The 25206-nt window shown below is 47.8% G+C and overlaps 2 protein-coding genes across 2 annotated transcripts in view; both read right to left on the bottom strand.

Moving 5' to 3' along the window:
• Positions 1-1240: 1240 nt before the first annotated feature.
• On the bottom strand, positions 1241-2728 carry LOC126183977 (axoneme-associated protein mst101(2)-like). Its single transcript, XM_049926328.1, has one exon. It carries the CDS (start codon positions 2726-2728, stop codon positions 1241-1243), a length of 1488 nt encoding a protein of 495 aa, XP_049782285.1.
• A 17340-nt stretch (positions 2729-20068) lies between these two features.
• Positions 20069-25206, bottom strand: part of LOC126183976 (trichohyalin-like) — a 46746-nt gene continuing 41608 nt past the window's right edge. The window contains exon 3 of the mRNA XM_049926326.1: positions 20069-21030. Within this exon, the coding sequence (XP_049782283.1) occupies positions 20069-21030 (962 nt within the window). The remainder of the gene's footprint in view (positions 21031-25206) is intronic.

Genomic DNA, 25206 nt, shown 5'->3' with positions numbered 1-25206 from the left:
CCTTTTTCTCATTGCCTTTTTCTCATTGCCTTTTTCTCATTGCCTTTTTCTCATTGCCTTTTTCTCATTGCCTTTTTCTCATTGCCTTTTTCTCATTGCCTTTTTCTCATTGCCTTTTTCTCATTGCCTTTTTCTCATTGCCTTTTTCTCATTGCCTTTTTCTCATTGCCTTTTTCTCATTGCCTTTTTCTCATTGCCTTTTTCTCATTGCCTTTTTCTCATTGCCTTTTTCTCATTGCCTTTTTCTCATTGCCTTTTTCTCATTGCCTTTTTCTCATTGCCTTTTTCTCATTGCCTTTTTCTCATTGCCTTTTTCTCATTGCCTTTTTCTCATTGCCTTTTTCTCATTGCCTTTTTCTCATTGCCTTTTTCTCATTGCCTTTTTCTCATTGCCTTTTTCTCATTGCCTTTTTCTCATTGCCTTTTTCTCATTGCCTTTTTCTCATTGCCTTTTTCTCATTGCCTTTTTCTCATTGCCTTTTTCTCATTGCCTTTTTCTCATTGCCTTTTTCTCATTGCCTTTTTCTCATTGCCTTTTTCTCATTGCCTTTTTCTCATTGCCTTTTTCTCATTGCCTTTTTCTCATTGCCTTTTTCTCATTGCCTTTTTCTCATTGCCTTTTTCTCATTGCCTTTTTCTCATTGCCTTTTTCTCATTGCCTTTTTCTCATTGCCTTTTTCTCATTGCCTTTTTCTCATTGCCTTTTTCTCATTGCCTTTTTCTCATTGCCTTTTTCTCATTGCCTTTTTCTCATTGCCTTTTTCTCATTGCCTTTTTCTCATTGCCTTTTTCTCATTGCCTTTTTCTCATTGCCTTTTTCTCATTGCCTTTTTCTCATTGCCTTTTTCTCATTGCCTTTTTCTCATTGCCTTTTTCTCATTGCCTTTTTCTCATTGCCTTTTTCTCATTGCCTTTTTCTCATTGCCTTTTTCTCATTGCCTTTTTCTCATTGCCTTTTTCTCATTGCCTTTTTCTCATTGCCTTTTTCTCATTGCCTTTTTCTCATTGCCTTTTTCTCATTGCCTTTTTCTCATTGCCTTTTTCTCATTGCCTTTTTCTCATTGCCTTTTTCTCATTGCCTTTTTCTCATTGCCTTTTTCTCATTGCCTTTTTCTCATTGCCTTTTTCTCATTGCCTTTTTCTCATTGCCTTTTTCTCATTGCCTTTTTCTCATTGCCTTTTTCTCATTGCCTTTTTCTCATTGCCTTTTTCTCATTGCCTTTTTCTCATTGCCTTTTTCTCATTGCCTTTTTCTCCTTGCCTTTTTCTCCTTGCCTTTTTCTCCTTGCCTTTTTCTCCTTGCCTTTTTCTCCTTGCCTTTTTCTCCTTGCCTTTTTCTCCTTGCCTTTTTCTCCTTGCCTTTTTCTCCTTGCCTTTTTCTCCTTGCCTTTTTCTCCTTGCCTTTTTCTCCTTGCCTTTTTCTCCTTGCCTTTTTCTCCTTGCCTTTTTCTCCTTGCCTTTTTCTCCTTGCCTTTTTCTCCTTGCCTTTTTCTCCTTGCCTTTTTCTCCTTGCCTTTTTCTCCTTGCCTTTTTCTCCTTGCCTTTTTCTCCTTGCCTTTTTCTCCTTGCCTTTTTCTCCTTGCCTTTTTCTCCTTGCCTTTTTCTCCTTGCCTTTTTCTCCTTGCCTTTTTCTCCTTGCCTTTTTCTCCTTGCCTTTTTCTCCTTGCCTTTTTCTCCTTGCCTTTTTCTCCTTGCCTTTTTCTCCTTGCCTTTTTCTCCTTGCCTTTTTCTCCTTGCCTTTTTCTCCTTGCCTTTTTCTCCTTGCCTTTTTCTCCTTGCCTTTTTCTCCTTGCCTTTTTCTCCTTGCCTTTTTCTCCTTGCCTTTTTCTCCTTGCCTTTTTCTCCTTGCCTTTTTCTCCTTGCCTTTTTCTCCTTGCCTTTTTCTCCTTGCCTTTTTCTCCTTGCCTTTTTCTCCTTGCCTTTTTCTCCTTGCCTTTTTCTCCTTGCCTTTTTCTCCTTGCCTTTTTCTCCTTGCCTTTTTCTCCTTGCCTTTTTCTCCTTGCCTTTTTCTCCTTGCCTTTTTCTCCTTGCCTTTTTCTCCTTGCCTTTTTCTCCTTGCCTTTTTCTCCTTGCCTTTTTCTCCTTGCCTTTTTCTCCTTGCCTTTTTCTCCTTGCCTTTTTCTCCTTGCCTTTTTCTCCTTGCCTTTTTCTCCTTGCCTTTTTCTCCTTGCCTTTTTCTCCTTGCCTTTTTCTCCTTGCCTTTTTCTCCTTGCCTTTTTCTCCTTGCCTTTTTCTCCTTGCCTTTTTCTCCTTGCCTTTTTCTCCTTGCCTTTTTCTCCTTGCCTTTTTCTCCTTGCCTTTTTCTCCTTGCCTTTTTCTCCTTGCCTTTTTCTCCTTGCCTTTTTCTCCTTGCCTTTTTCTCCTTGCCTTTTTCTCCTTGCCTTTTTCTCCTTGCCTTTTTCTCCTTGCCTTTTTCTCCTTGCCTTTTTCTCCTTGCCTTTTTCTCCTTGCCTTTTTCTCCTTGCCTTTTTCTCCTTGCCTTTTTCTCCTTGCCTTTTTCTCCTTGCCTTTTTCTCCTTGCCTTTTTCTCCTTGCCTTTTTCTCCTTGCCTTTTTCTCCTTGCCTTTTTCTCCTTGCCTTTTTCTCCTTGCCTTTTTCTCCTTGCCTTTTTCTCCTTGCCTTTTTCTCCTTGCCTTTTTCTCCTTGCCTTTTTCTCCTTGCCTTTTTCTCCTTGCCTTTTTCTCCTTGCCTTTTTCTCCTTGCCTTTTTCTCCTTGCCTTTTTCTCATTGCCTTTTTCTCATTGCCTTTTTCTCATTGCCTTTTTCTCATTGCCTTTTTCTCATTGCCTTTTTCTCCTTGCCTTTTTCTCCTTGCCTTTTTCTCCTTGCCTTTTTCTCATTGCCTTTTTCTCATTGCCTTTTTCTCATTGCCTTTTTCTCATTGCCTTTTTCTCATTGCCTTTTTCTCCTTGCCTTTTTCTCATTGCCTTTTTCTCATTGCCTTTTTCTCATTGCCTTTTTCTCATTGCCTTTTTCTCATTGCCTTTTTCTCATTGCCTTTTTCTCATTGCCTTTTTCTCATTGCCTTTTTCTCATTGCCTTTTTCTCATTGCCTTTTTCTCATTGCCTTTTTCTCATTGCCTTTTTCTCATTGCCTTTTTCTCATTGCCTTTTTCTCATTGCCTTTTTCTCATTGCCTTTTTCTCATTGCCTTTTTCTCATTGCCTTTTTCTCATTGCCTTTTTCTCATTGCCTTTTTCTCATTGCCTTTTTCTCATTGCCTTTTTCTCATTGCCTTTTTCTCATTGCCTTTTTCTCATTGCCTTTTTCTCATTGCCTTTTTCTCATTGCCTTTTTCTCATTGCCTTTTTCTCATTGCCTTTTTCTCATTGCCTTTTTCTCATTGCCTTTTTCTCATTGCCTTTTTCTCATTGCCTTTTTCTCATTGCCTTTTTCTCATTGCCTTTTTCTCATTGCCTTTTTCTCATTGCCTTTTTCTCATTGCCTTTTTCTCATTGCCTTTTTCTCATTGCCTTTTTCTCATTGCCTTTTTCTCATTGCCTTTTTCTCATTGCCTTTTTCTCATTGCCTTTTTCTCATTGCCTTTTTCTCATTGCCTTTTTCTCATTGCCTTTTTCTCATTGCCTTTTTCTCATTGCCTTTTTCTCATTGCCTTTTTCTCATTGCCTTTTTCTCATTGCCTTTTTCTCATTGCCTTTTTCTCATTGCCTTTTTCTCATTGCCTTTTTCTCATTGCCTTTTTCTCATTGCCTTTTTCTCATTGCCTTTTTCTCATTGCCTTTTTCTCATTGCCTTTTTCTCATTGCCTTTTTCTCATTGCCTTTTTCTCATTGCCTTTTTCTCATTGCCTTTTTCTCATTGCCTTTTTCTCATTGCCTTTTTCTCATTGCCTTTTTCTCATTGCCTTTTTCTCATTGCCTTTTTCTCATTGCCTTTTTCTCATTGCCTTTTTCTCATTGCCTTTTTCTCATTGCCTTTTTCTCATTGCCTTTTTCTCATTGCCTTTTTCTCATTGCCTTTTTCTCATTGCCTTTTTCTCATTGCCTTTTTCTCATTGCCTTTTTCTCATTGCCTTTTTCTCATTGCCTTTTTCTCATTGCCTTTTTCTCATTGCCTTTTTCTCATTGCCTTTTTCTCATTGCCTTTTTCTCATTGCCTTTTTCTCATTGCCTTTTTCTCATTGCCTTTTTCTCATTGCCTTTTTCTCATTGCCTTTTTCTCATTGCCTTTTTCTCATTGCCTTTTTCTCATTGCCTTTTTCTCATTGCCTTTTTCTCATTGCCTTTTTCTCATTGCCTTTTTCTCATTGCCTTTTTCTCATTGCCTTTTTCTCATTGCCTTTTTCTCATTGCCTTTTTCTCATTGCCTTTTTCTCATTGCCTTTTTCTCATTGCCTTTTTCTCATTGCCTTTTTCTCATTGCCTTTTTCTCATTGCCTTTTTCTCATTGCCTTTTTCTCATTGCCTTTTTCTCATTGCCTTTTTCTCATTGCCTTTTTCTCATTGCCTTTTTCTCATTGCCTTTTTCTCATTGCCTTTTTCTCATTGCCTTTTTCTCATTGCCTTTTTCTCATTGCCTTTTTCTCATTGCCTTTTTCTCATTGCCTTTTTCTCATTGCCTTTTTCTCATTGCCTTTTTCTCATTGCCTTTTTCTCATTGCCTTTTTCTCATTGCCTTTTTCTCATTGCCTTTTTCTCATTGCCTTTTTCTCATTGCCTTTTTCTCATTGCCTTTTTCTCATTGCCTTTTTCTCATTGCCTTTTTCTCATTGCCTTTTTCTCATTGCCTTTTTCTCATTGCCTTTTTCTCATTGCCTTTTTCTCATTGCCTTTTTCTCATTGCCTTTTTCTCATTGCCTTTTTCTCATTGCCTTTTTCTCATTGCCTTTTTCTCATTGCCTTTTTCTCATTGCCTTTTTCTCATTGCCTTTTTCTCATTGCCTTTTTCTCATTGCCTTTTTCTCATTGCCTTTTTCTCATTGCCTTTTTCTCATTGCCTTTTTCTCATTGCCTTTTTCTCATTGCCTTTTTCTCATTGCCTTTTTCTCATTGCCTTTTTCTCATTGCCTTTTTCTCATTGCCTTTTTCTCATTGCCTTTTTCTCATTGCCTTTTTCTCATTGCCTTTTTCTCATTGCCTTTTTCTCATTGCCTTTTTCTCATTGCCTTTTTCTCATTGCCTTTTTCTCCTTGCCTTTTTCTCCTTGCCTTTTTCTCCTTGCCTTTTTCTCCTTGCCTTTTTCTCCTTGCCTTTTTCTCATTGCCTTTTTCTCATTGCCTTTTTCTCATTGCCTTTTTCTCATTGCCTTTTTCTCCTTGCCTTTTTCTCATTGCCTTTTTCTCATTGCCTTTTTCTCATTGCCTTTTTCTCATTGCCTTTTTCTCATTGCCTTTTTCTCATTGCCTTTTTCTCATTGCCTTTTTCTCATTGCCTTTTTCTCCTTGCCTTTTTCTCCTTGCCTTTTTCTCCTTGCCTTTTTCTCATTGCCTTTTTCTCATTGCCTTTTTCTCATTGCCTTTTTCTCCTTGCCTTTTTCTCCTTGCCTTTTTCTCATTGCCTTTTTCTCATTGCCTTTTTCTCATTGCCTTTTTCTCATTGCCTTTTTCTCATTGCCTTTTTCTCATTGCCTTTTTCTCATTGCCTTTTTCTCATTGCCTTTTTCTCATTGCCTTTTTCTCATTGCCTTTTTCTCATTGCCTTTTTCTCATTGCCTTTTTCTCATTGCCTTTTTCTCATTGCCTTTTTCTCATTGCCTTTTTCTCATTGCCTTTTTCTCATTGCCTTTTTCTCATTGCCTTTTTCTCATTGCCTTTTTCTCATTGCCTTTTTCTCATTGCCTTTTTCTCATTGCCTTTTTCTCATTGCCTTTTTCTCATTGCCTTTTTCTCATTGCCTTTTTCTCATTGCCTTTTTCTCATTGCCTTTTTCTCATTGCCTTTTTCTCATTGCCTTTTTCTCATTGCCTTTTTCTCATTGCCTTTTTCTCATTGCCTTTTTCTCATTGCCTTTTTCTCATTGCCTTTTTCTCATTGCCTTTTTCTCATTGCCTTTTTCTCATTGCCTTTTTCTCATTGCCTTTTTCTCATTGCCTTTTTCTCATTGCCTTTTTCTCATTGCCTTTTTCTCATTGCCTTTTTCTCATTGCCTTTTTCTCATTGCCTTTTTCTCATTGCCTTTTTCTCATTGCCTTTTTCTCATTGCCTTTTTCTCATTGCCTTTTTCTCCTTGCCTTTTTCTCCTTGCCTTTTTCTCCTTGCCTTTTTCTCCTTGCCTTCTTCTCCTTGCCTTCTCTGGTCTCCGCCTCGGCGTTTGAGACAGTCTGTCCTCTTTCTCCCTCTCTCTCTTCTTTTTCCTCTTCTTCCTTCCTCCCTGTGCGTGCCTAAAGGCCAACCCACGCGTTCGCACGCGTAGCCGGTGACGGGGTAACGCGTAATTCCCCGCCCTGGGTAGACATGTAAGGCACGCGCGTACCCCCTGGTAAAGGCCAGGCCCGGGCAGGGGTGATTGCCTGAGCTGATACCTTCTGACCATGCCGATTGGTCCCTCCGTCTGTTTCTCGGGAGGTGTGACCTGAGGTGTAAACATTCACCTAAGGCGGGAGTGCCCTCTGAGAGGGTCCCCACAAGGAAGGAGCGCGCCATCGGAGACGCTGGCAATCATGGGGGATTCCTCCGCAATGGATTCTACTCCATCGCTTTCGACTTCTGCCCAAAAACGGAAACGTGACCAGCCACCAGTGACAAAAGTACTACCGCCTGTCCCACAGTTCCTCGTCGTTTCTCGATCTGAGGACAGAAAGGATTTTTCCTCTGTCAACCCTTTCGTTATTCAGAAGGGCGTAGATGCCATAGCCGGATCTGTCAAATCTTGTACCAGGTTGCGTAACGGTACCTTATTACTAGAAACTGAGACCGCCTTTCAGGCACAAAAACTGCTTTGGGCTACACTCCTGTACACGTTCCCTGTCCGGGTGGAGGCCCACCGAACTTTGAATTCGTCTCGTGGTGTAGTGTATACTAGCTCCCTCGACGGATTGACTGACGAGGAGATTCAATCTTTCCTCGCTGAGCAGGGCGTGACGGCTGTCCATAGGGTCATGAAAAAGGTCAACAATGACCTTGTACCGACCCGGACACTTTTCTTGACCTTCGATAGTGTTAAGCTGCCATCGCGCATCAAGGCGGGCTACGAGGTTATTTCTGTTCGCCCCTATGTCCCGACACCTACGCGCTGCTACCAGTGTCAGCGTTTCAATCACACTCGACAGTCTTGTTCCAATGCGGCTAAATGTGTCACTTGTGGCAGGGATGCCCATGAGGGTGACTGTCCGCCTCCGTCTCCTCGTTGTGTGAACTGTCAGGGTGACCATGCTGCATCCTCCCGCGACTGTCCTGTCTATAAGGAAGAACGCTGTATCCAAGAAATTCGGGTCAAAGAGAAAGTGTCTACCTCGGCTGCTCGCAAGCTATTGGCTAGTAGGAAGCCCACGCTGCTCCCAGCGGGGAAATACAGTACTGTCCTCGCCTCTCCTCGGACTACCAGGGAGGTGGCAACCCAGACATGCGATCTGACCTTCAGCACCACAGTCGTCCGTTCGGCCAGTGCTAAGATCGCGCGGTCGACGTCTCCTCTTCCTCCCATCACCCCACAGACACCAGCCCCTTCATCAGCTTCTGCTAAGACGAAGACCCCGAAGTCAGATGCACGGGCCTTCAAGAAGGAACCATCCCGTGCAGACTTCCTACGTTCCTCGACCTCCCAGCCTTCGACCGGTACTTCCACCAAACGTCCTTCCAAAAAGGCTCATAGGAAGCACAGTTCTCCTTCTCCGCCACGGCGCATTTCTTCTCCTGCGCCACCCAGCGGTTGCCGCCCCAGGCCGTCATCCGTTTCGCCTGGCCGCACCGCTGGTAGCCGTACATCTGGCCGTTCACCGGCGGAGGAAGCTCCCCCTCCCGGCCATCCTCCCGAGATGGCCGATGAACCTATAGACCCAATGGACGATGACTGTCCGCCTACTGATAGCGGCGGCAGTGCTCGCTCGAAGCCAGGTCCTAAGCGGCCTTCGAGGTGACCCCTTCTCTCCTCTTCCTTTTCTTACGATGGCACTTATTCACTGGAATATTCGCAGCATTCGCTCCAATCGAGAGGACTTGAAGTTGCTGCTCCGCTTGCACCGTCCGCTCGTCGTAGCCCTCCAGGAAACGAGGCTACGCCCATGCGATCAAATTGCCTTGGCACACTACACCTCTGTGCGTTTTGACCTACCCCCTGTGGTAGGTATCCCAGCTCATGGAGGGGTTATGTTGCTGGTCCGGGATGATATTTACTACGAACCCATCACGTTGCACACTGGCCTGCAGGCAGTTGCCATCCGCATTACTCTCCCCACTTTTACGTTTTCCTTTTGTACCGTTTACACTCCATCGTCATCTGCCATTACCAGGGCAGACATGATGCAACTTATTGCTCAGCTACCTGCACCATTTTTGTTAACTGGAGACTTCAATGCCCACCATCCCCTTTGGGGCTCTCTAGCATCCTGCCCGAGGGGCTCCTTGTTAGCAGACCTTTTCAACCAGCTCAATCTTGTCTGCCTCAATACTGGCGCCCCTACTTTTCTTTCGGACACATCTCACACCTATTCCCATTTAGACCTCTCTGTATGTACTCCCCAACTTGCACGCCGGTTTGAGTGGTATGCACTTGCTGATACATATTCGAGCGACCACTTCCCGTGTGTTATCCATCTCCTGCAGCATACTCCCTCTCCGTGCTCATCTAGTTGGACCATCTCCAAGGCAGACTGGGGGCTCTTCTCTTCCAGGGCGACCTTTCAGGATCAAACCTTCACAAGCTGCGATCGTCAGGTCGCACACCTCACGGAAGTCATTCTCGCTGCTGCTGAATATTCCATCCCTCACCCTACTTCTTCTCCACGTCGCGTACCGGTCCCCTGGTGGACCGCAGCATGTAGAGACGCTTTACGTGCTCGTCGACGTGCTTTACGTACCTTTAAACGCCACCCTACAGTGGCGAATTGTATCAATTATAAACGATTACGTGCTCAGTGTCGTCGTATTATTAAAGAAAGCAAGAAAGCCAGCTGGGCTGCTTTCACAAGCACCTTCAACAGTTTCACTCCTTCTGTTGTCTGGGGTAGCCTGCGCCGGCTATCTGGCACTAAGGTCCACTCACCAGTTTCTGGCTTGAAGGTCGCGAATGACGTCCTTGTGGCCCCTGAGGCTGTCTCCAATGCCTTCGGCCGCTTTTTCGCAGAGGTTTCGAGCTCCGCTCATTACCACCCTGCCTTCCTCCCCCGCAAACAGGCAGAGGCGGCTAGGCCACCTAACTTCCGCTCCTCGAATCGTGAAAGGTATAATGCCCATTCACCATGCGGGAACTCGAAAACGCACTTGGCCGATCACAGTCCTCCGCTCCAGGGCCTGATTCTATTCATATTCAGATGCTGAAGAACCTTTCTCCTGCGGGTAAAGGTTTTCTTCTTAGTACTTATAATCGCATCTGGATTGAGGGACTTGTTCCCGCATGCTGGCGCGAGGCTATTATTGTCCCGATTCCTAAGCCGGGGAAGTACAAGCACTTGCCTTCCAGTTATCGACCTATCTCGCTTACCAGCTGTGTCTGTAAAGTGATGGAGCGAATGGTTAACTCTCGATTGGTTTGGCTGCTCGAGTCTCGACGCCTACTTACCAATGTACAATGTGGATTTCGTAGGCGCCGCTCTGCTGTTGACCATCTGGTTACCTTGTCGACCTTCATTATGAATAACTTCTTGCGGAAGCGCCCGACCGCGGCTGTGTTCTTTGATTTGGAAAAGGCTTACGACACCTGTTGGAGGGCGGGCATTCTGCGCACCATGTATACATGGGGCCTTCGCGGTCGCCTCCCTCTTTTTATTCGTTCCTTTTTAATGGATCGACAGTTCAGGGTACGTGTGGGTTCTGTCCTGTCAGACACCTTTCGCCAGGAGAATGGGGTGCCACAGGGCTCAGTTTTGAGCGTCGCTCTCTTCGCCATCGCGATCAATCCAATAATGGATTGCCTCCCAGCTGATGTATAAGGCTCCCTTTTCGTGGACGATTTTACCATCTATTGCAGCGCGCAGTGTACACGTGTCCTGGAGCGCTGTCTTCAGCGTTCACTTGACCGTCTTTACTCCTGGAGTGTCGCCAATGGCTTCCGTTTTTCTGCCGAGAAGACGGTCTGTATTAACTTCTGGCGCTACAAAGAGTTTCTCCCACCGTCCTTACGACTCGGTCCCGTTGCTCTCCCAATCGTGGAGACAACCAAATTTTTATGTCTTACATTTGACAGGGAACTTAGCTGGTCTCCACATGTCATATTTGGCCGCCCGTTGTACCCGTTCTTTAAATGTCCTCCGTGTTCTCAGTGGTATGTCGTGGGGAGCGGATCGAACCGTCCTACTTCGTCTATATCGGTCGATCGTCCGCTCCAAGCTGGATTATGGGAGCTTCGTATACTCCTCTGCACGGCCATCCATCTTACGCCGCCTCAACTCCATACAACATCGGGCCCCCCTGCGGGTTCGGGGGTTAGAATAGGCCCGCGGTATTCCTGCCTGTCGTAAGAGGCGACTAAAAGGAGTCTCACATGTTTCGGCCTTATGTGATGGTCCCCTCTCGGGTTTGACCTCCATCTTTCTAAATTATTCCGAAGAGCGAGCCAATTGGGGAAGGGCGCCTTACATGGTGCACTGTATCCGTCGTGCAATTAGACCTTTAGCCGTCTTTCTCGTCGTTGCAATGGTGTCCCGCTCGTTTTCGATCTCTTGGGCGATTACCACACTGCACTCTGCAGTGTTTCTTTTAACTGCGACGACGACCTTGGCCATTTTTGCACCTAAGATCCAGCACGGTAGCCAGCCCGTTGTGGTGGGGCCGCCATGTACCCTCTTGGTTGTAGCCCCCTGACAACACAGGGATCGCTCTACTGATGCCTGCGCCGTTCACTCCCCACGTATGCCAAGGAGTAGATGCCCATCTCCCTGGGGCATCAGGACTCCCGGCAATGGCCATCCTGCCAGGTGGCTATTGCTGCGGCTGGGTGGCGCCCGTGGGGAGGGCCCTTGGTCGGAGTAGGTGGCATCAGGGCGGATGACCCGCAATGAAGCGTGGTACATCATCTCTCGCTGGTGGGCCACCACCAGCAGTCTCTAAGCGATCGAGGTCTAACCTCAACGGCAGGAAATACGATCCACGTTCATTTCCCTCCCTGGCCACTCCATGGGAGGAACGTATGGCAAAAGAAGGCAGTGGAGACTATTCACCCCGGTTCCTTGTGTGTACGCGAGTTGATGGGGAATCGTTTATGTCAACCAAGCCCCAGTTTTTTGTGGAGCATTTAGAGGACAAGTTCGGGGAGGTGGAGGGCTTGTCCAAGATGCGCTCTGGTTCTGTGCTCATCAAAACGGCATCCTCTGCCCAGTCACGGAGGTTGCTCAATTGTGACAAGTTGGGGGATGTTTCAGTTAACATCACGCCGCATAAGAGTCTGAACATGGTCCAGGGTATTATATTCCACAGGGATCTTCTTCTGCAGTCCGACGATGAATTACGCGCCAACCTCGAACGACGAGGTGTTCACTTCGTCCGGCGCGTCCATCGGGGTCCGAGAGATAATCAGGTAGCCACCGGTGCCTTCATCTTGGCCTTTGAGGGTGATGTCTTACCCGAAAAGGTTAAGGTGATGGTTTACCGTTGTGATGTGAAGCCATATATCCCTCCTCCGATGCGGTGTTTTAAATGCTGGAAGTTTGGGCACATGTCATCTCGCTGTACTTCCAGCATCACGTGTCGAGATTGTGGACGTCCTTCGCATCCTGATACTCCATGTGCCCCGCCTCCTATCTGTGTTAACTGCGGAGAACACCATTCCCCCTGCTCGCCGGACTGTAGGATCTTCCAGAAAGAAAGGAAGATAATGGAATATAAGACCCTGGACCGCCTGTCCTACACCGAGGCAAGGCGGAAATTTGAGCGGCTACATCCTGTGCCAATGCCAACTAGTTATGCCGCTGCTGCAACACCAGTTCGATCTCAGCTCGGTCAGCATTCACCGGCCCCCTTGGTTGTGGGGGGCACTTCACTCCCTGTTGCTCCTGCTCCATCTACTTCAGGAGCAACACCACCCCAACCACCAGGGACATCTGTTCCCCCTTCACAGCCGGAGAAGCGTGAGCCTTCTTCGGCTCCTCTCGCTCGGAAGGGGTCCCTTGGGACCCTCCCATCCCAGGCTTTGCCCAGTGCCAAAGCGGACACCCGCAAGGTTGTCAAACAACCACCGGTCGCTGGTCGTAGGGCGTCACGGTCGTCTTCAGTCCCAGAGACTGACCCAGTGAGGCCCTCCCAGCCAGAACCACCTAAGGCTCAGCGCGCAAAGCAGTCGAAGAAAAAGGCTCCCAAGCATCCTGAAATTGCGGTGGCACCTGTCCCACCGCAACCCTCTCCCTCTGCGTCCAAAGATGAGGTGGAGATCCTGGCGTCCGCTGAGGACATGGATCTCGCCAGTCCCTCGGATGCAATAGATAGCTGTTGTCCAGGTGGTGACTCAGTAGCAGCAGGGGCCCCGGAGGCGTAATCTGCCTCCCCAGTCCCTTCACGCCTTTCCCATCCATGGCTAATACCATCCTCCAGTGGAACTGCAGCGGTTTTTTCCACCATCTACCTGAGCTCCACCAACTTCTCAGCCGTCATCCTTTCCTTTGCATTGCTCTGCAGGAAACTTGGTTTCCAGCACTGCGAACCCCCGCCCTCCGTGGGTATCGGGGTTATTTTAAGAACCGAGCAGCTTATGAAAGGGTGTCTGGTGGCGTCTGCATCTATGTCCTTAACTCTCTTCACAGCGAGTTTGTACCTCTACAAACAGCTTTAGAGGCTGTCGCTGTTCGGGTGTGGACGCCACAGGCTATCACCGTCTGCAGTATTTACCTTCCACCTGATGGTGTTGTCGCACAGCATGTCCTGGCTGCTCTGATAGCCGAACTGCCGCCACCTTTTTTGCTGCTGGGTGATTTCAATGCCCACAACCCTCTATGGGGTGGGACTGTCTCCGATGTTCGCGGTCGGGCCGTGGAGCATGTGTTGGCTCAGCTCGACCTTAGCCTCTTGAACACCGGTGCTCCCACGCATTTCAGTGTGGCCCATGGCTCGTTCTCGGCCATCGATCTCTCTATTTGCAGCCCTGGCCTTCTCCCATCCCTCCACTGGAGAGTGCACCCTGACCTGTGTGGTAGTGACCATTTTCCCATCTATTTGTCGCTGCCCCAGTGTCATTCTTCTGGGCGCTTGCCCCGCTGGGCTCTCCACAGGGCTGACTGGCCAGCTTTTACTTCCGCTGCAACCATTGAGTCTCCCCCACAGGGTGACATTGACGAGGTGGTTCGTGTTTTAACCACGTCCATCATTTCAGCGGCCGAGGCTTCCATCCCCCGTTCTTCTGGCCTCCCTCGGAGGAAGGCTGTCCCCTGGTGGTCGCCGGAGATTGCTGAGGCTATTCGCGACCGTAGGCGGGCTCTCCAGCGTCATAGGCGGCACCCGTCTCTGGAGACCCTCATCGCCTTTAAGAGGCTCCGTGCCTTCGCCCGCCGTCTTATTGCACGGCGTAAGCAGGAGTGCTGGGAGCGGTATGTTTCCTCCTTGGGCTCCCGTGTTTCCCCCTCGCTCGTGTGGTCCCGGATACGGCGGATTTATGGACACCAGACCCCTACGGGTGTCCCTGGGATCTCTTTGGACGGCGCTGTGTGCACGGACGCTGCCGCCATTGCTGAACACCTTGCTGCGCACTTCGCTACGAGCTCTGCGACTGCAACTTATCCCCCCGCCTTTCGCTCTCTCAAGGAGCGGGCCGAGCAGACGCCATTATCGTTCCACACGCGTCGTTCTGAAACTTACAATGCTCCTTTCAGCGAGAGGGAATTCCTCGCTGCCCTCGCCGATTGCCCTGATACAGCACCAGGACCGGACTGCATCCACGCACAGATGCTGAAGCATCTCTCCAGGGACTGCCAGAGACATATTCTCGCGATATTTAATCGCATTTGGAGCGAAGGCGTGTTCCCGTCGCAATGGCGAGAGGGTGTTATTGTCCCCATCTTGAAGCCCGGTGCGGACCCACTGGCGGTGGACAGCTATCGTCCCATTACCCTCACCAACGTTTTGTGCAAATTGCTCGAACGAATGGTGGGGCGGCGTTTGTGTTGGGTCCTTGAGTCGCGCGGTCTCCTCGCTCCATCCCAGGGTGGCTTCCGTCGGGGCCGGTCTGCAGTGGACAATTTGGTGCGGCTGGAATCTGCTGTCCGTATGGCCTTTGCCCGACGTCAGCATCTCGTTGCTGTGTTTTTCGATCTGCGGAAGGCGTATGACACCACATGGAGGCATCACATCCTCGCCACATTGCATGAGTGGGGTCTTCGTGGTCGGCTCCCGGCTTTTATTCAAAGCTTTTTATTGCGCCGCTCTTTCCGGGTGCAAGTCGGTGCCACCTCTAGTTCCTCTTACATACAGGAAAATGGGGTCCCGCAGGGCTCGGTGTTGAGCGTCTCCTTATTTTTAGTGGCCATTAATGGTCTGGCTGCAGCAGTGGGGTCGTCGGTGTCTCCTTCTTTGTATGCCGACGACTTCTGCATCTCATTTAGCTCCACGACTACGGGAGTCGCCGAACGCAGGCTGCAAGTCGCCGTTCGCAAGGCAGCATCATGGGCTCTGACTCACGGTTTTCAGTTCTCTGCACCCAAGACTCGAGTTATGCACTTCTGCAGGCGTCGGACGGTCCACCCTCATCCTGAACTTTACCTCGACGGCCACCTGCTTGAAGTGGTGGACACTTGCCGCTTCTTGGGACTCGTGTTTGATGCCCGGCTCACATGGGTTCCTCATGTTACTCAGCTGAAGCAAAAATGCTGGCGGCACCTCAACGCCCTCCGCTGCCTTAGCCACACGTCTTGGGGTGCAGATCGCTGCACGCTGCTGCGGTTGTACCGAGCCCTTGTGCAGTCCCGGCTTGATTATGGGAGCCTGGCCTATGGGTCTGCGTCCCCCTCAGTGTTGAAGTTGTTAGACCCCATACACCACTGTGGGGTTAGGCTTGCCACTGGCGCTTTTCGCACCAGCCCCGTGGATAGTCTACTCGTGGAGGCCGGGGTTCCCCCGCTGCGGATTCGCCGCCATCGTCTGCTCGTCGACTATGCTGTCCACGTTCATTGCTCGCCAGATCATCCCAATCGTCGCCTGCTTTTCCCTGCTATGGTCCTCCATCTGCCCGAACGGCGACCTAGGTCTGGGCTTTCCGTCGCTGTCCGCGTTCAGTCCCTGCTGTCGGAATTGGGTTCATTCCCTCTTCCGCCTCCCTTCCGGGTCCGTGCACCTACGCCTCCCTGGTGTTTGTCCCGGCCGTCCGTCCGTCTGGACTTGGCACAGGGACCCAAGGACTCGGTTCCGCCTGTGGCCCTCCGTCGCCGTTTTCTTGCTCTCCTCGCCTCATTTTCGGACTGTGAGACTGTCTACACTGATGGTTCCCTGGTTGATGGTCGCACTGCCTACTCTTTTGCTCATGCTGCTCATGTTGAGCAACGCTCCTTGCCGGCTGGCTGCAGTATATTTACTGCAGAGCTGGTGGCCATATTGCGCGCTCTTGAGCATATGCGTTTCTGCTCAGGTAGGTCCGTCGTCATCTGCAGTGACTCCCTGAGCAGCCTTCAGGCCATCGACCGCTGCTATCCCTCCTCTCCTCTGGTGTCCTCCATTCAGGAGACTGTTTCCGCCATTGCCCGTTCTGGTCGTTCGGTGGTCCTGGTTTGGACGCCCGGTCATGTTGGCATCCCAGGGAACGAACGTGTAGACAGGCTGGCCAAAGGGGCGATCGACGCCCCGGCTTTGGAGGTCGGCCTTACGGCTCGCGACCAGCAGATGGTGTTGCGCCGTAAGCTGATTGGGATGTGGGCTGCTGAGTGGCGTGGCATGACAGCCCCGAATAAACTGCGGGCTGTCAAGGGGACGACCGATGTGTGGCGTTCCTCCCTGCGGGCTTCTCGCAGGGACTCGGTAGTCCTGTGTCGGCTGCGCATCGGCCATACATACCTGACGCACAGCCATCTGTTGCGTCAGGAGGATCCCCCCTTGTGTCGGTGTGGGTCCCGGCTGACGGTCGGCCACATTTTGCTGGAGTGTCCTCGACTGCGCACCCTCCGGCAATCTTTTAATCTCCCGGGCACTTTGGCTTTGGTTTTATCTGACGATGCCTCCATGGCTGATGCCGTTTTAAATTTTATCCGTGGTAGTCCGTTTTATGGTTCGATTTAGGGAGGTCCTGCACCTTTCCTTTTCTGTGTCTTTTGTCCTTGTGTCTGTTGCTGTTCTGGTGTGCCGTGAGATGGTTGGCTCTTTCCCTTTTTTGTTTTCGTGGTCAGTCAACCAGTCTCCGGCCGTCTTCCTTTCTTCTGCTTCTTTCTGTCTGGTGTTCCTCTGTCCTGTTCTTGTCTGTAATGTTTGTTGCTCCATTTGTGTTCTTTTAGCGCCTGGGGGGTCGTCTCCTCCCCCTTTGGTTTTTACCTGCTCCGTAGATTTTCGGCTCGCCTGATTTTGGAATGGGGGACTGATGACCTTCGCTGTTTAGTCCCCCTTAAACATCCCAACAACCACCACCACCATACAACATCGGGGTTTACGACTTACGATCGGAGCATTTTATACTAGTCCCGTAGAGTCTTCATGCTGACGCTGGCGAATTGCCACTCACCTACCGGCGCGATATACTGCTTTGTCGGTATGCCTGTCGGCTACTGTCAATGCCCGACCACCCGTCTTATCGTTCCTTTTTTGACGTCTCTCTCGACCGTCAATACGGGTTGTATGTCTCTGCCCCGCTACCCCCTGGAGTTCGCTTTCGTCGCCTCCTTCAACACCTTAATTTTTCACTCCCTGCAACCTTTCGAGTGGGCGAGAGCCACACGCCACCTTGGCTCCAGGTTCAGGTCCGCGTTCACCTTGATCTCAGCTCGCTCCCAAAAGAGGTTACCCCCGGTTCGGTCTACCACTCCCGTTTTTTGGAACTTCGTTCGAAGTTCATCAATATGACTTTCATTTATACAGATGGCTCTAAGACCAATGACGGGGTCGGGTGTTCTTTTATTGTCGGGGCACAAAGTTTCAAATACCGGCTCCATGACCATTGTTTGGTCTTCACAGCTGAGCTCTTTGCCCTCTACCAGGCTGTTCTTTACATCTGCCGCCACCGACATTCTGCATGTCATCTGCTCCGATTCCCTGAGCGCTATCCAGAGCCTCAGTGATCCGTACCCGGTTCACCCTTTCGTGCACCGGATCCAACGCTCTCTTCGGCAGCTGGTGGACGTCGGTTCTCCGGTTAGCTTTATGTGGGTCCCTGGCCATGTCGGTATCCCTGGGAACAAAGCTGCAGATGCCGCGGCCAAGGCTGCGGTCCTCCAGCCTCGGACAGCTTCTTGTTGTGTCCCTTCGTCAGATTTTAGCAGGGTTATTTGTCGGCGCATTTTCTTGCTGTGGCATGCCGATTGGGCTGCCCTTACAGACAACAAGCTTCGGGCCTTGAAACCTCTTCCCGTGGCTTGGACGACGTCCTCACGCCCTTCTCGGCGGAAGGATGTAGTTTTGGCCCGGTTAAGAATTGGACACTGCCGGTTCAGCCATCGCCATCTGCTGACGGCTGCGCCGGCGCCGTTCTGCCCATGTGGGCAATTGCTGACGGTCCGCCACATTTTAATGTCCTGTCCGGATTTTAACGCACTGCGTCTCGATCTTAACCTGCCATGTACTTTAGATGCCGTTTTAGCGGATGACCCACGAGCAGCTGCTCGTGTTCTTCGTTCTATCAATTTGACAAACCTCACTAAGGACATTTGATCATGCTGTTTTTTAATCCTATGCCTGTCAGTCTGTCTTTTATCGTGTTTTCCCTTTTCGTTCTTGTTTTAAACTTATGCCTCGCGGTGCATTCTGAACGTAGTCAGGGCCCTAATGACCATTGAAGTTGTGCGCCCTAAAACCACAAAAAAAATACATTAGGTGTTCCATAGGGTTCGATCATGTCCCCCCCTTCTGTTCTTGATATATGTGAATCACCTCCCTTCTTATCTGAAACATGAAGCTAAACTGACACTGTTTGCGGATGATACAGGCATTATTATTAATCCAGGGAAAGAAACTGCTATGTAAAATGATATAAATAACATCTTTGGACAAGTTATTGATTGGTTTTCTGCGAATGGGCTCGCTCTGAACTTTGAAAAAACACAGTACATCCAATTTTCTCCTGCAAGGAGTACAGTTTGTTCAATAAATATCTCATCAACAAAAGTCGTTAGCCAGGGTAGAGCATACTAAGTTTTTGGGTGTACATATAGATGAGAATCTTAATTCCAAAATTCATTTTTTGGAACTCCTAAAGCGACTAGGTTCGGGTGCTTTTGCTATCAGAATAATTGCTAATTTTGATGATATAGAAATTAGCAAGCTAATATACTTTGCATACGTTTACTATATGATGTCATAAGGAATAATATTTTGGGGTAACTAAACACTTAGGCAAAAAGTATTCACTGCTCAAAAAGGAAGTGATAGCAATAATGTGTGGGGCTCAAGGCCGCACATCTTGTAGGCATCTCTTTAAAAGGTTAGGAATTCTTACAAGAGCCAGTAGATTTACTCAGTAATTAAATTTGTTCTCAACAACATGGACCAGTTTAAAAACAGTAACATTCACGATTATAATACCAGAAGATACTTACACTATCCTCTACTTAACCTGTCTTTGACACAGAAAGGGATAAAATACGCTGCTGTAATACTTTTCGATAAATTACCAGGTGAAATAAAATGTCTGACAAACATCAGTAACAGTTTTAAAATTAAATTGAAACTATATCTGATAACTCCTATACCACAGAGGAATTTTTGAATAGGAGTAGATAAATCTATAACTACGAGATGTATTTTGTGCTATCTAAGGGCATTGGGTAAGTGACACGGATTTTAAGCTTTCTTAAAAATCCTTCATGTTTGCATTTCTTATGCACTTCACACATTCCACATCATAACGGTTACCGTGAGATTGATCAGTGGAACAAGTAACTAACTATATTACGAATATCCTCAAGAATGTGGCGTCAGTAAACAGTTTGCCATATTTTAAATGCGTGTTATTTGTAAGCTGAACTGAGGACATTATTTCCTCTATATTGAGCGATGATTGTACGAGTGTAGTACGGATTTTAAAAGATTGTGATGAATTAGTGCTCGAACAGAGCAGATCATCGACTGAGTAGCTCGCGTCTTCCTGTCTTTCATAACAGCAGTGAGCCAGAAACGTGAGTGCGGACAGTTTCAGTGCTTTTATCAAAGTAAATTTCATTTCACGAAGTAACGGTTTTTGTTGGGACTACTAAAATGCTGTGTGGACTTGGGCTTGGCCATTTACGGTCAAGTATAATTATTTATATTCATATTTTAATTTTTATGTACTACTTTAAGTTATTTATGACGTTAATTATCGAGAAACTAAACATTTTGTGTGTTTTAGGCTCACTCAGGCAATATTTTTAATCTGAGACAGTACGAAATCAATAGCTATCTGCATTCCCGGGTATAATCTCGCTGCAGAGATTTTACGAGGGAGGGTAGCCCTTCACGTCCTCCAAAACAATGAAATCATATTTTGTATCAAAACTAATAAAATAGTTCATTGTAGAATTGCTTATTCTTAAGGAAACACCTCAGTGATCAGTACATAAAATGCGGACATTAATATTAACTAAACAGCTGATATAGTTAATTGAACCCTCAAATTTCGTCACCTTGTCATTTGTATTTGGTTACTTTGTTCATTCAAACTGCTATAAAATACGTTTACTTTGTGGCGAATTCGTCATAAGTTCTAATAGAAAGTCAGAATGTGAAGTTGTGCATAAGTTTTTAGTATGTTTATCACTGATATACGCCATAATATAAATGTTCTCTGACTGGTTTTTTGTGACACTGAAGGGACATTTAGCAAAGTAAAATGTTGTTAAATCCACTGTTCCAGGAGACATCTCATCAACACTTACGGACGTCAACAATGCAGCCAGCAGCGCCTAAAACCTCAACAACACAGCGGAGATCATACCTACCATCCTCACACCGCGAGTCTGCTTCAGAACGGTACTGCCAGTGTGATGAGATGTGGAAATCATTGCCGCTGAGTGATTCAGTGAAGAAATCACTCTGCCAGTGCAGTTCAATGTGGAAATCACTCTCACAGGATGATACCTCTAAGTGTTCACTATCCTCTCGTGGTGAGCCCACAAAGTGGTCACTGTCATCGCAGGCGGATCCCCCAAAGTGGTCACTGTCATCGCAGGCGGATCCCCCAAAGTGGTCACTGTCATCGCAGGCGGATCCCCCAAAGTGGTCACTGTCATCGCAGGCGGATCCCCCAAAGTGGTCACTGTCATCGCAGGAGGATCCCCCAAAGTGGTCACTGTCATCGCAGGCGGATCCCACAAAGTGGTCACTGTCGTCGAAGGGCAGTACAACAAAGTGGTCACTGTCGTCGAAGGGCAGTAGCACGAAGCGGTTGCATTCGACACAGGATGACCCGTCGAAGTGGTTGCAGTCGATGCAGGATGACCCAACAAAGTCGTCAGTGTCGTCGTTGGCTAGTAGCACAAAACGGTCGCAGTCGACGCAGGGCGACCACTCGAAGTGGTCCCATTCAACACAGGCCGACCCGTCGAAGTGTTCGGTGTCGTCACTGGCCAGTAGCACAAAGCGGTCACAGTCGATGCAGGGCGACCACTCGAAGCGGTCACAGTCGGTGCAGGGCGACCACTCGAAGCGGTCACAGTCGGTGCAGGGCGACCACTCGAAGCGGAGCCACAGCATAAAACCAGTACCACATGTATCACTGCCACAGGTTCCAAATTCGAGTCGGCAGTCACAGACATCTGGACACAACACGGGTCTGAAACCAAAGCACAGTATTGTAGCTATACACCGCAGTGTTGCAACGACGAAGACTGTGAGAACAGAGTACAAAGTGCAGGCTGTCACAGGACACCCAACCTCAAAGATTTCACCACAGCGACGAATGTAGCTGCTGCAGCATCTATTTTCAACGGTAACGATTATGTTTGTGTTGTTTACTATTATTTCGGCTGTTCCTTCTTCATGTTGCTAAGTGTGTGTGTGTCTGTGTGTGTCTGTGTGTGTCTGTGTGTGTGTGTGTGTGTCTGTGTGTGTGTGTGTGTGTCTGTGTGTGTGTGTGTGTCTGTGTGTGTGTGTGTGTGTCTGTGTGTGTGTGTGTGTGTCTGTGTGTGTGTGTCTGTCTGTGTGTGTGTGTGTGTGTGTGTGTCTGTGTGTGTGTGTGTGTGTGTGTGTGTCTGTGTGTGTCTGTGTGTGTGTGTCTGTGTGTGTGTGTGTGTGTCTGTGTGTGTGTGTGTGTCTGTGTGTGTGTGTGTGTCTGTGTGTGTGTGTGTGTCTGTGTGTGTGCAGCAGTTTGTTCCTTTCAGAGTTTGAAGGACGGAGTCAGATCCATGCATGGGAAACATTAGATAGTGTGTATTGGCCTAAACTGAATTTTGTGATTGAACTTTCATAGTGTAGTCTAGAAAGTTTAGCTTATATATCAGAGATAACTTGTTAAGGCAAATGTTATCTCACATGTGACCTCTGGAGGCTTGTGTGAATTACATTAAGATAGACATTTTGCTCCATAACACCATGGTTATGAGAGCCTCAAGGATTTATAACACACAAAACAAGAATACTTCACACTTAAAAGAAAGTGTTAAACCCATTTTTTATCCACAAGGCCGGCCGGGGTGGCAGAACGGTTCTGGCGCTACAGTCTGGAACCGTGCGACCCCTACGGTGCAGGTTCGAATCCTGCCTCGGGCATGGATGTGTGCGATGTCCTTAGGTTAGGTTTAAGTAGATCTAAGTTCTAGGGGACTGATGAGCTCAGAATTTAAGTCCCATAGTGCTCAGAGCCATTTGAACCATTTGATCCACAAGTGCTAAACCAAATCTTTGGGTGTATATATCAAAACTACCTTAAACATATTTTCGTTTACAAGGTAATAACCAACTTGCCATAAGATGAGTAGCTGTGTAACTGAGGTGTATGCTGTAATTCTTAATCTATTGGACTACGCATCATAAAATTTATAAGCATTTTGAACATTTGTTTACACTAATAACATTGCAGCTCTCAAGAAACTCAAAACTCCGTTGTTACAACACTCATGTTATGTCATTAATCATATGTTTTAATTGGTTCCTCTAACAAATTGATCAAGAGTATGAGGTTGTCACTAATAACTTCTTTAGGCTCGTCTTACAAACTAAGTATGCACCAAACGTGTCACCGATTTTTTCATTTTCGTAGAGTTGTAGTACTTACTTCACTGTAGAAAATGCTGCTCTGCGACGATGTGCTTCAAGCACTTCCGAGAAGTAGAGATAAATCATTTTACTAGCCTGTTGAATACCAGATGAGAACAGCTATCGAGCGGTAGCGTTTGGGTAACGGGCTGAGGTGGCAGCTTCGAATCCAAATGGCACTGCTTTAGTTTCATCGTTTACCTTTTTTACTTTAGAATCCTCCGCCAAACACTTCAGTCTCTAATATGACTGACGATTTATCGACAAGAAGCAATAACAACGGTGGAGGCGGTGGCGGCAGCGGCAGCGGACTAGGATCAAAATGCAATTTGTTGATACATGCGAAGAAAGAGTCCAGAAGGTCATGTGACGTGTAAGGAGGGTTAATTACAACAAATTGGCACCAAATTTGGCCACAATTCTGCCTAAAGCTAACGTGGACATGTAACATGATAGGAAGGTCGTCAAACCTCTTCTTACCTCCATTTCATCCCTCTTCTGACTTCTGCGATTGAGAACAGAACAGAGATGCCCAGCGTTGAAATCGCACTGTGTTGTTGTGGGTGGCCTAAGAAAATATTTCAAACAGCCACTCAGAAGCGACACTAAAACGCCTTAGAAGGTGGCATGAAAGTCGACAATCAAACCACCCATTCTCTGTGGTGTTGATTCCCACCAATTTCGTGGCAGAAAACGACAGTTCACAGTGCGATGAGCAATAGAATGACATTCTTGACAACCTATGACGCTTCTTATAACCTCCGGACGATCCTAACCTTTAAGGATTTCGTGGGACTGCACATCAATTTAACATGATCCAACCCCTTTAGAGTGCATTGCGACCGCTGTTTTTACTCTCGTGGAAACGCTAGGGACCGTTCAACAACATTCCACGAAACACGAAAGTGATCTGAAGCAGCAGAGGATGCTTCTGTTTTCTCATCACTCCTATTCCGCGTGCTCCTGTGGCATTACAGAGCGAGGTGGCGCAGTGGTTTGCACACTGAACTCTCATTCGGGAGGACGACGGTTCAGTCCTGCGTCTGGCCATCCTGATTTAGGTTTTCCGTGATTTCCCTAAATCGGTTCAGGCAAAGGCCGGGATGGGTCTATGAAAGGACACCGCCGACTTGCTTACCCATCCTTCCCTGATTCGATGAGACAGATAACCTCGCTGTTTCGTTTCTTCCACCAAATGAACCAACAAACCTGTGGAATGTTCACAGGGTGCGCGATGTTGACGCATGTGTGAATGATACGGCAAAGGGTCCTTCTAGGAGCCCTAGTTCGTCAAAACCCTGGGTGCCACCCACCCGCCTTCGCTGAACGCCCTAAAAACGTATCTGTACAGACAGAATCCACGACAAGAGTACAGAGAAACTGCAGGCAGGCTACGCTACTGCTCCTCTTACACCTGATAGGTCATTCGGAATAGGAGACTATGGAAGGCATAGCTAGTCTGCAAGCAACTAAGACTTCGTTACGGATCCTGTCGGTACAGGTATATTTTTTCAAATTATCAATAAAAGGTGGGTGGATTTTCTTTCTTTTGCTTGTGCCGTTTTTCCTGTGGATACGCAGGGCCGGCATGGTTAATCGGATGTGGCAATGTTAGTTGAAGAGGTGGCCGGATGCCCACCCTGCCACAACCCCCGTACCCCCCGGGAAGGAATTAGTGTACCCCAAATGTCTGCGACTAGTGTAATCCATGGAATAGTGCGAAAGTGTTCAGATGTCAACGAGCCATGTGACTGAGGCAGGACGGCACACCGGCCCTCGTCGTTAATCCGCCGGGTGGATTCGATCCTAGACCCGGAAGGAGCCAAGGAAGGAGCGCGTTAGCGTGCTCGGCTAACCTGGCGGGTCAAAAGGTGGGCGGGTGTCACCAAGAATTTTATCAAACTGATGGGTCTTGGAGGAGCTCTTCGCAGCTATTTCGTATTCCTCCGTGTTTCCACCGCAGGACGACACAAAAATAGGAGCGCTGAAGAAGAATAAGAAACCTTAGCTGTTTCGTATCCCGTTAAATTTCGTTGAACGGTATCTAACGGTCCTTAGCGTTAACAATCTGTAGGCAAGAGTAAAAATTGAATTCAGGCTGCGCTTCAACGGGCACGATCACATTTGATGGTAATGCAGCACCGCAGTGGCCTTACAGAAGGGTTGAAATGCCCGAGGGTGTCGGTGCCAAAGACTGTGAATAAAGTCTTCCTGTTGGCCATCGCAATGCGAACTGTCGTTTTAGACCGCGAAATGTGTGGCAATCAGTGGACCAGGGAAAGAAGTGGTTACACTGACACCCTTTATGCCACCAACTACGGTCTTCCCGTGCCGATTCTGAACGGTGGTATGTCTGCAATGTTTCCCTGGACCACACATAAACAAACTCGTGATTTCAACGCTGGGCGTCGCGGTTCTGACCACCATCGCATAGCGTCAAAAAAATGGGTGAAATGGGGTGTGAAGAGTCTGTCAAGTCTACGATGGCATTGGCAGGATTGTGGTGAAATTTGGTGCCAGTACGACATCATTAGCTCACCTTACATTTTCTGCGTCGTGACCTCCTTAAGCATGTCTCGACACATTGCTGCTTGAAGCGTTATCGTGCCAGACGGTGGCGTCACAGACGCCACGCGAACTTACCAAAGCACAACCAGGAGGAAAACGCACGCAGATGGCGGCTAAGCTCGGAGTTTCTCCTGTACATCCACTCTCCTCTGGACAGCAGTGACGAGGCGACCCTTCTCGCACTAACGCTTGTGGGAAAAACAGAACTACAGAGGACGGCTTGCGTGGGCCACCTGGTATAT

The sequence above is a fragment of the Schistocerca cancellata genome, chromosome 4 (assembly GCF_023864275.1).
Source record: "Schistocerca cancellata isolate TAMUIC-IGC-003103 chromosome 4, iqSchCanc2.1, whole genome shotgun sequence".
NCBI lineage: Eukaryota > Metazoa > Arthropoda > Insecta > Orthoptera > Acrididae > Schistocerca > Schistocerca cancellata.
This window is presented reverse-complemented; position numbering and strand designations above follow the sequence as displayed.

Excerpts from the sequence above, each read along its gene's own strand:
- LOC126183977 (XM_049926328.1), bottom strand. The coding sequence starts at position 2,728 with ATGAGAAAAAGGCAAGGAGAAAAAGGCAAGGAGAAAAAGGCAAGGAGA.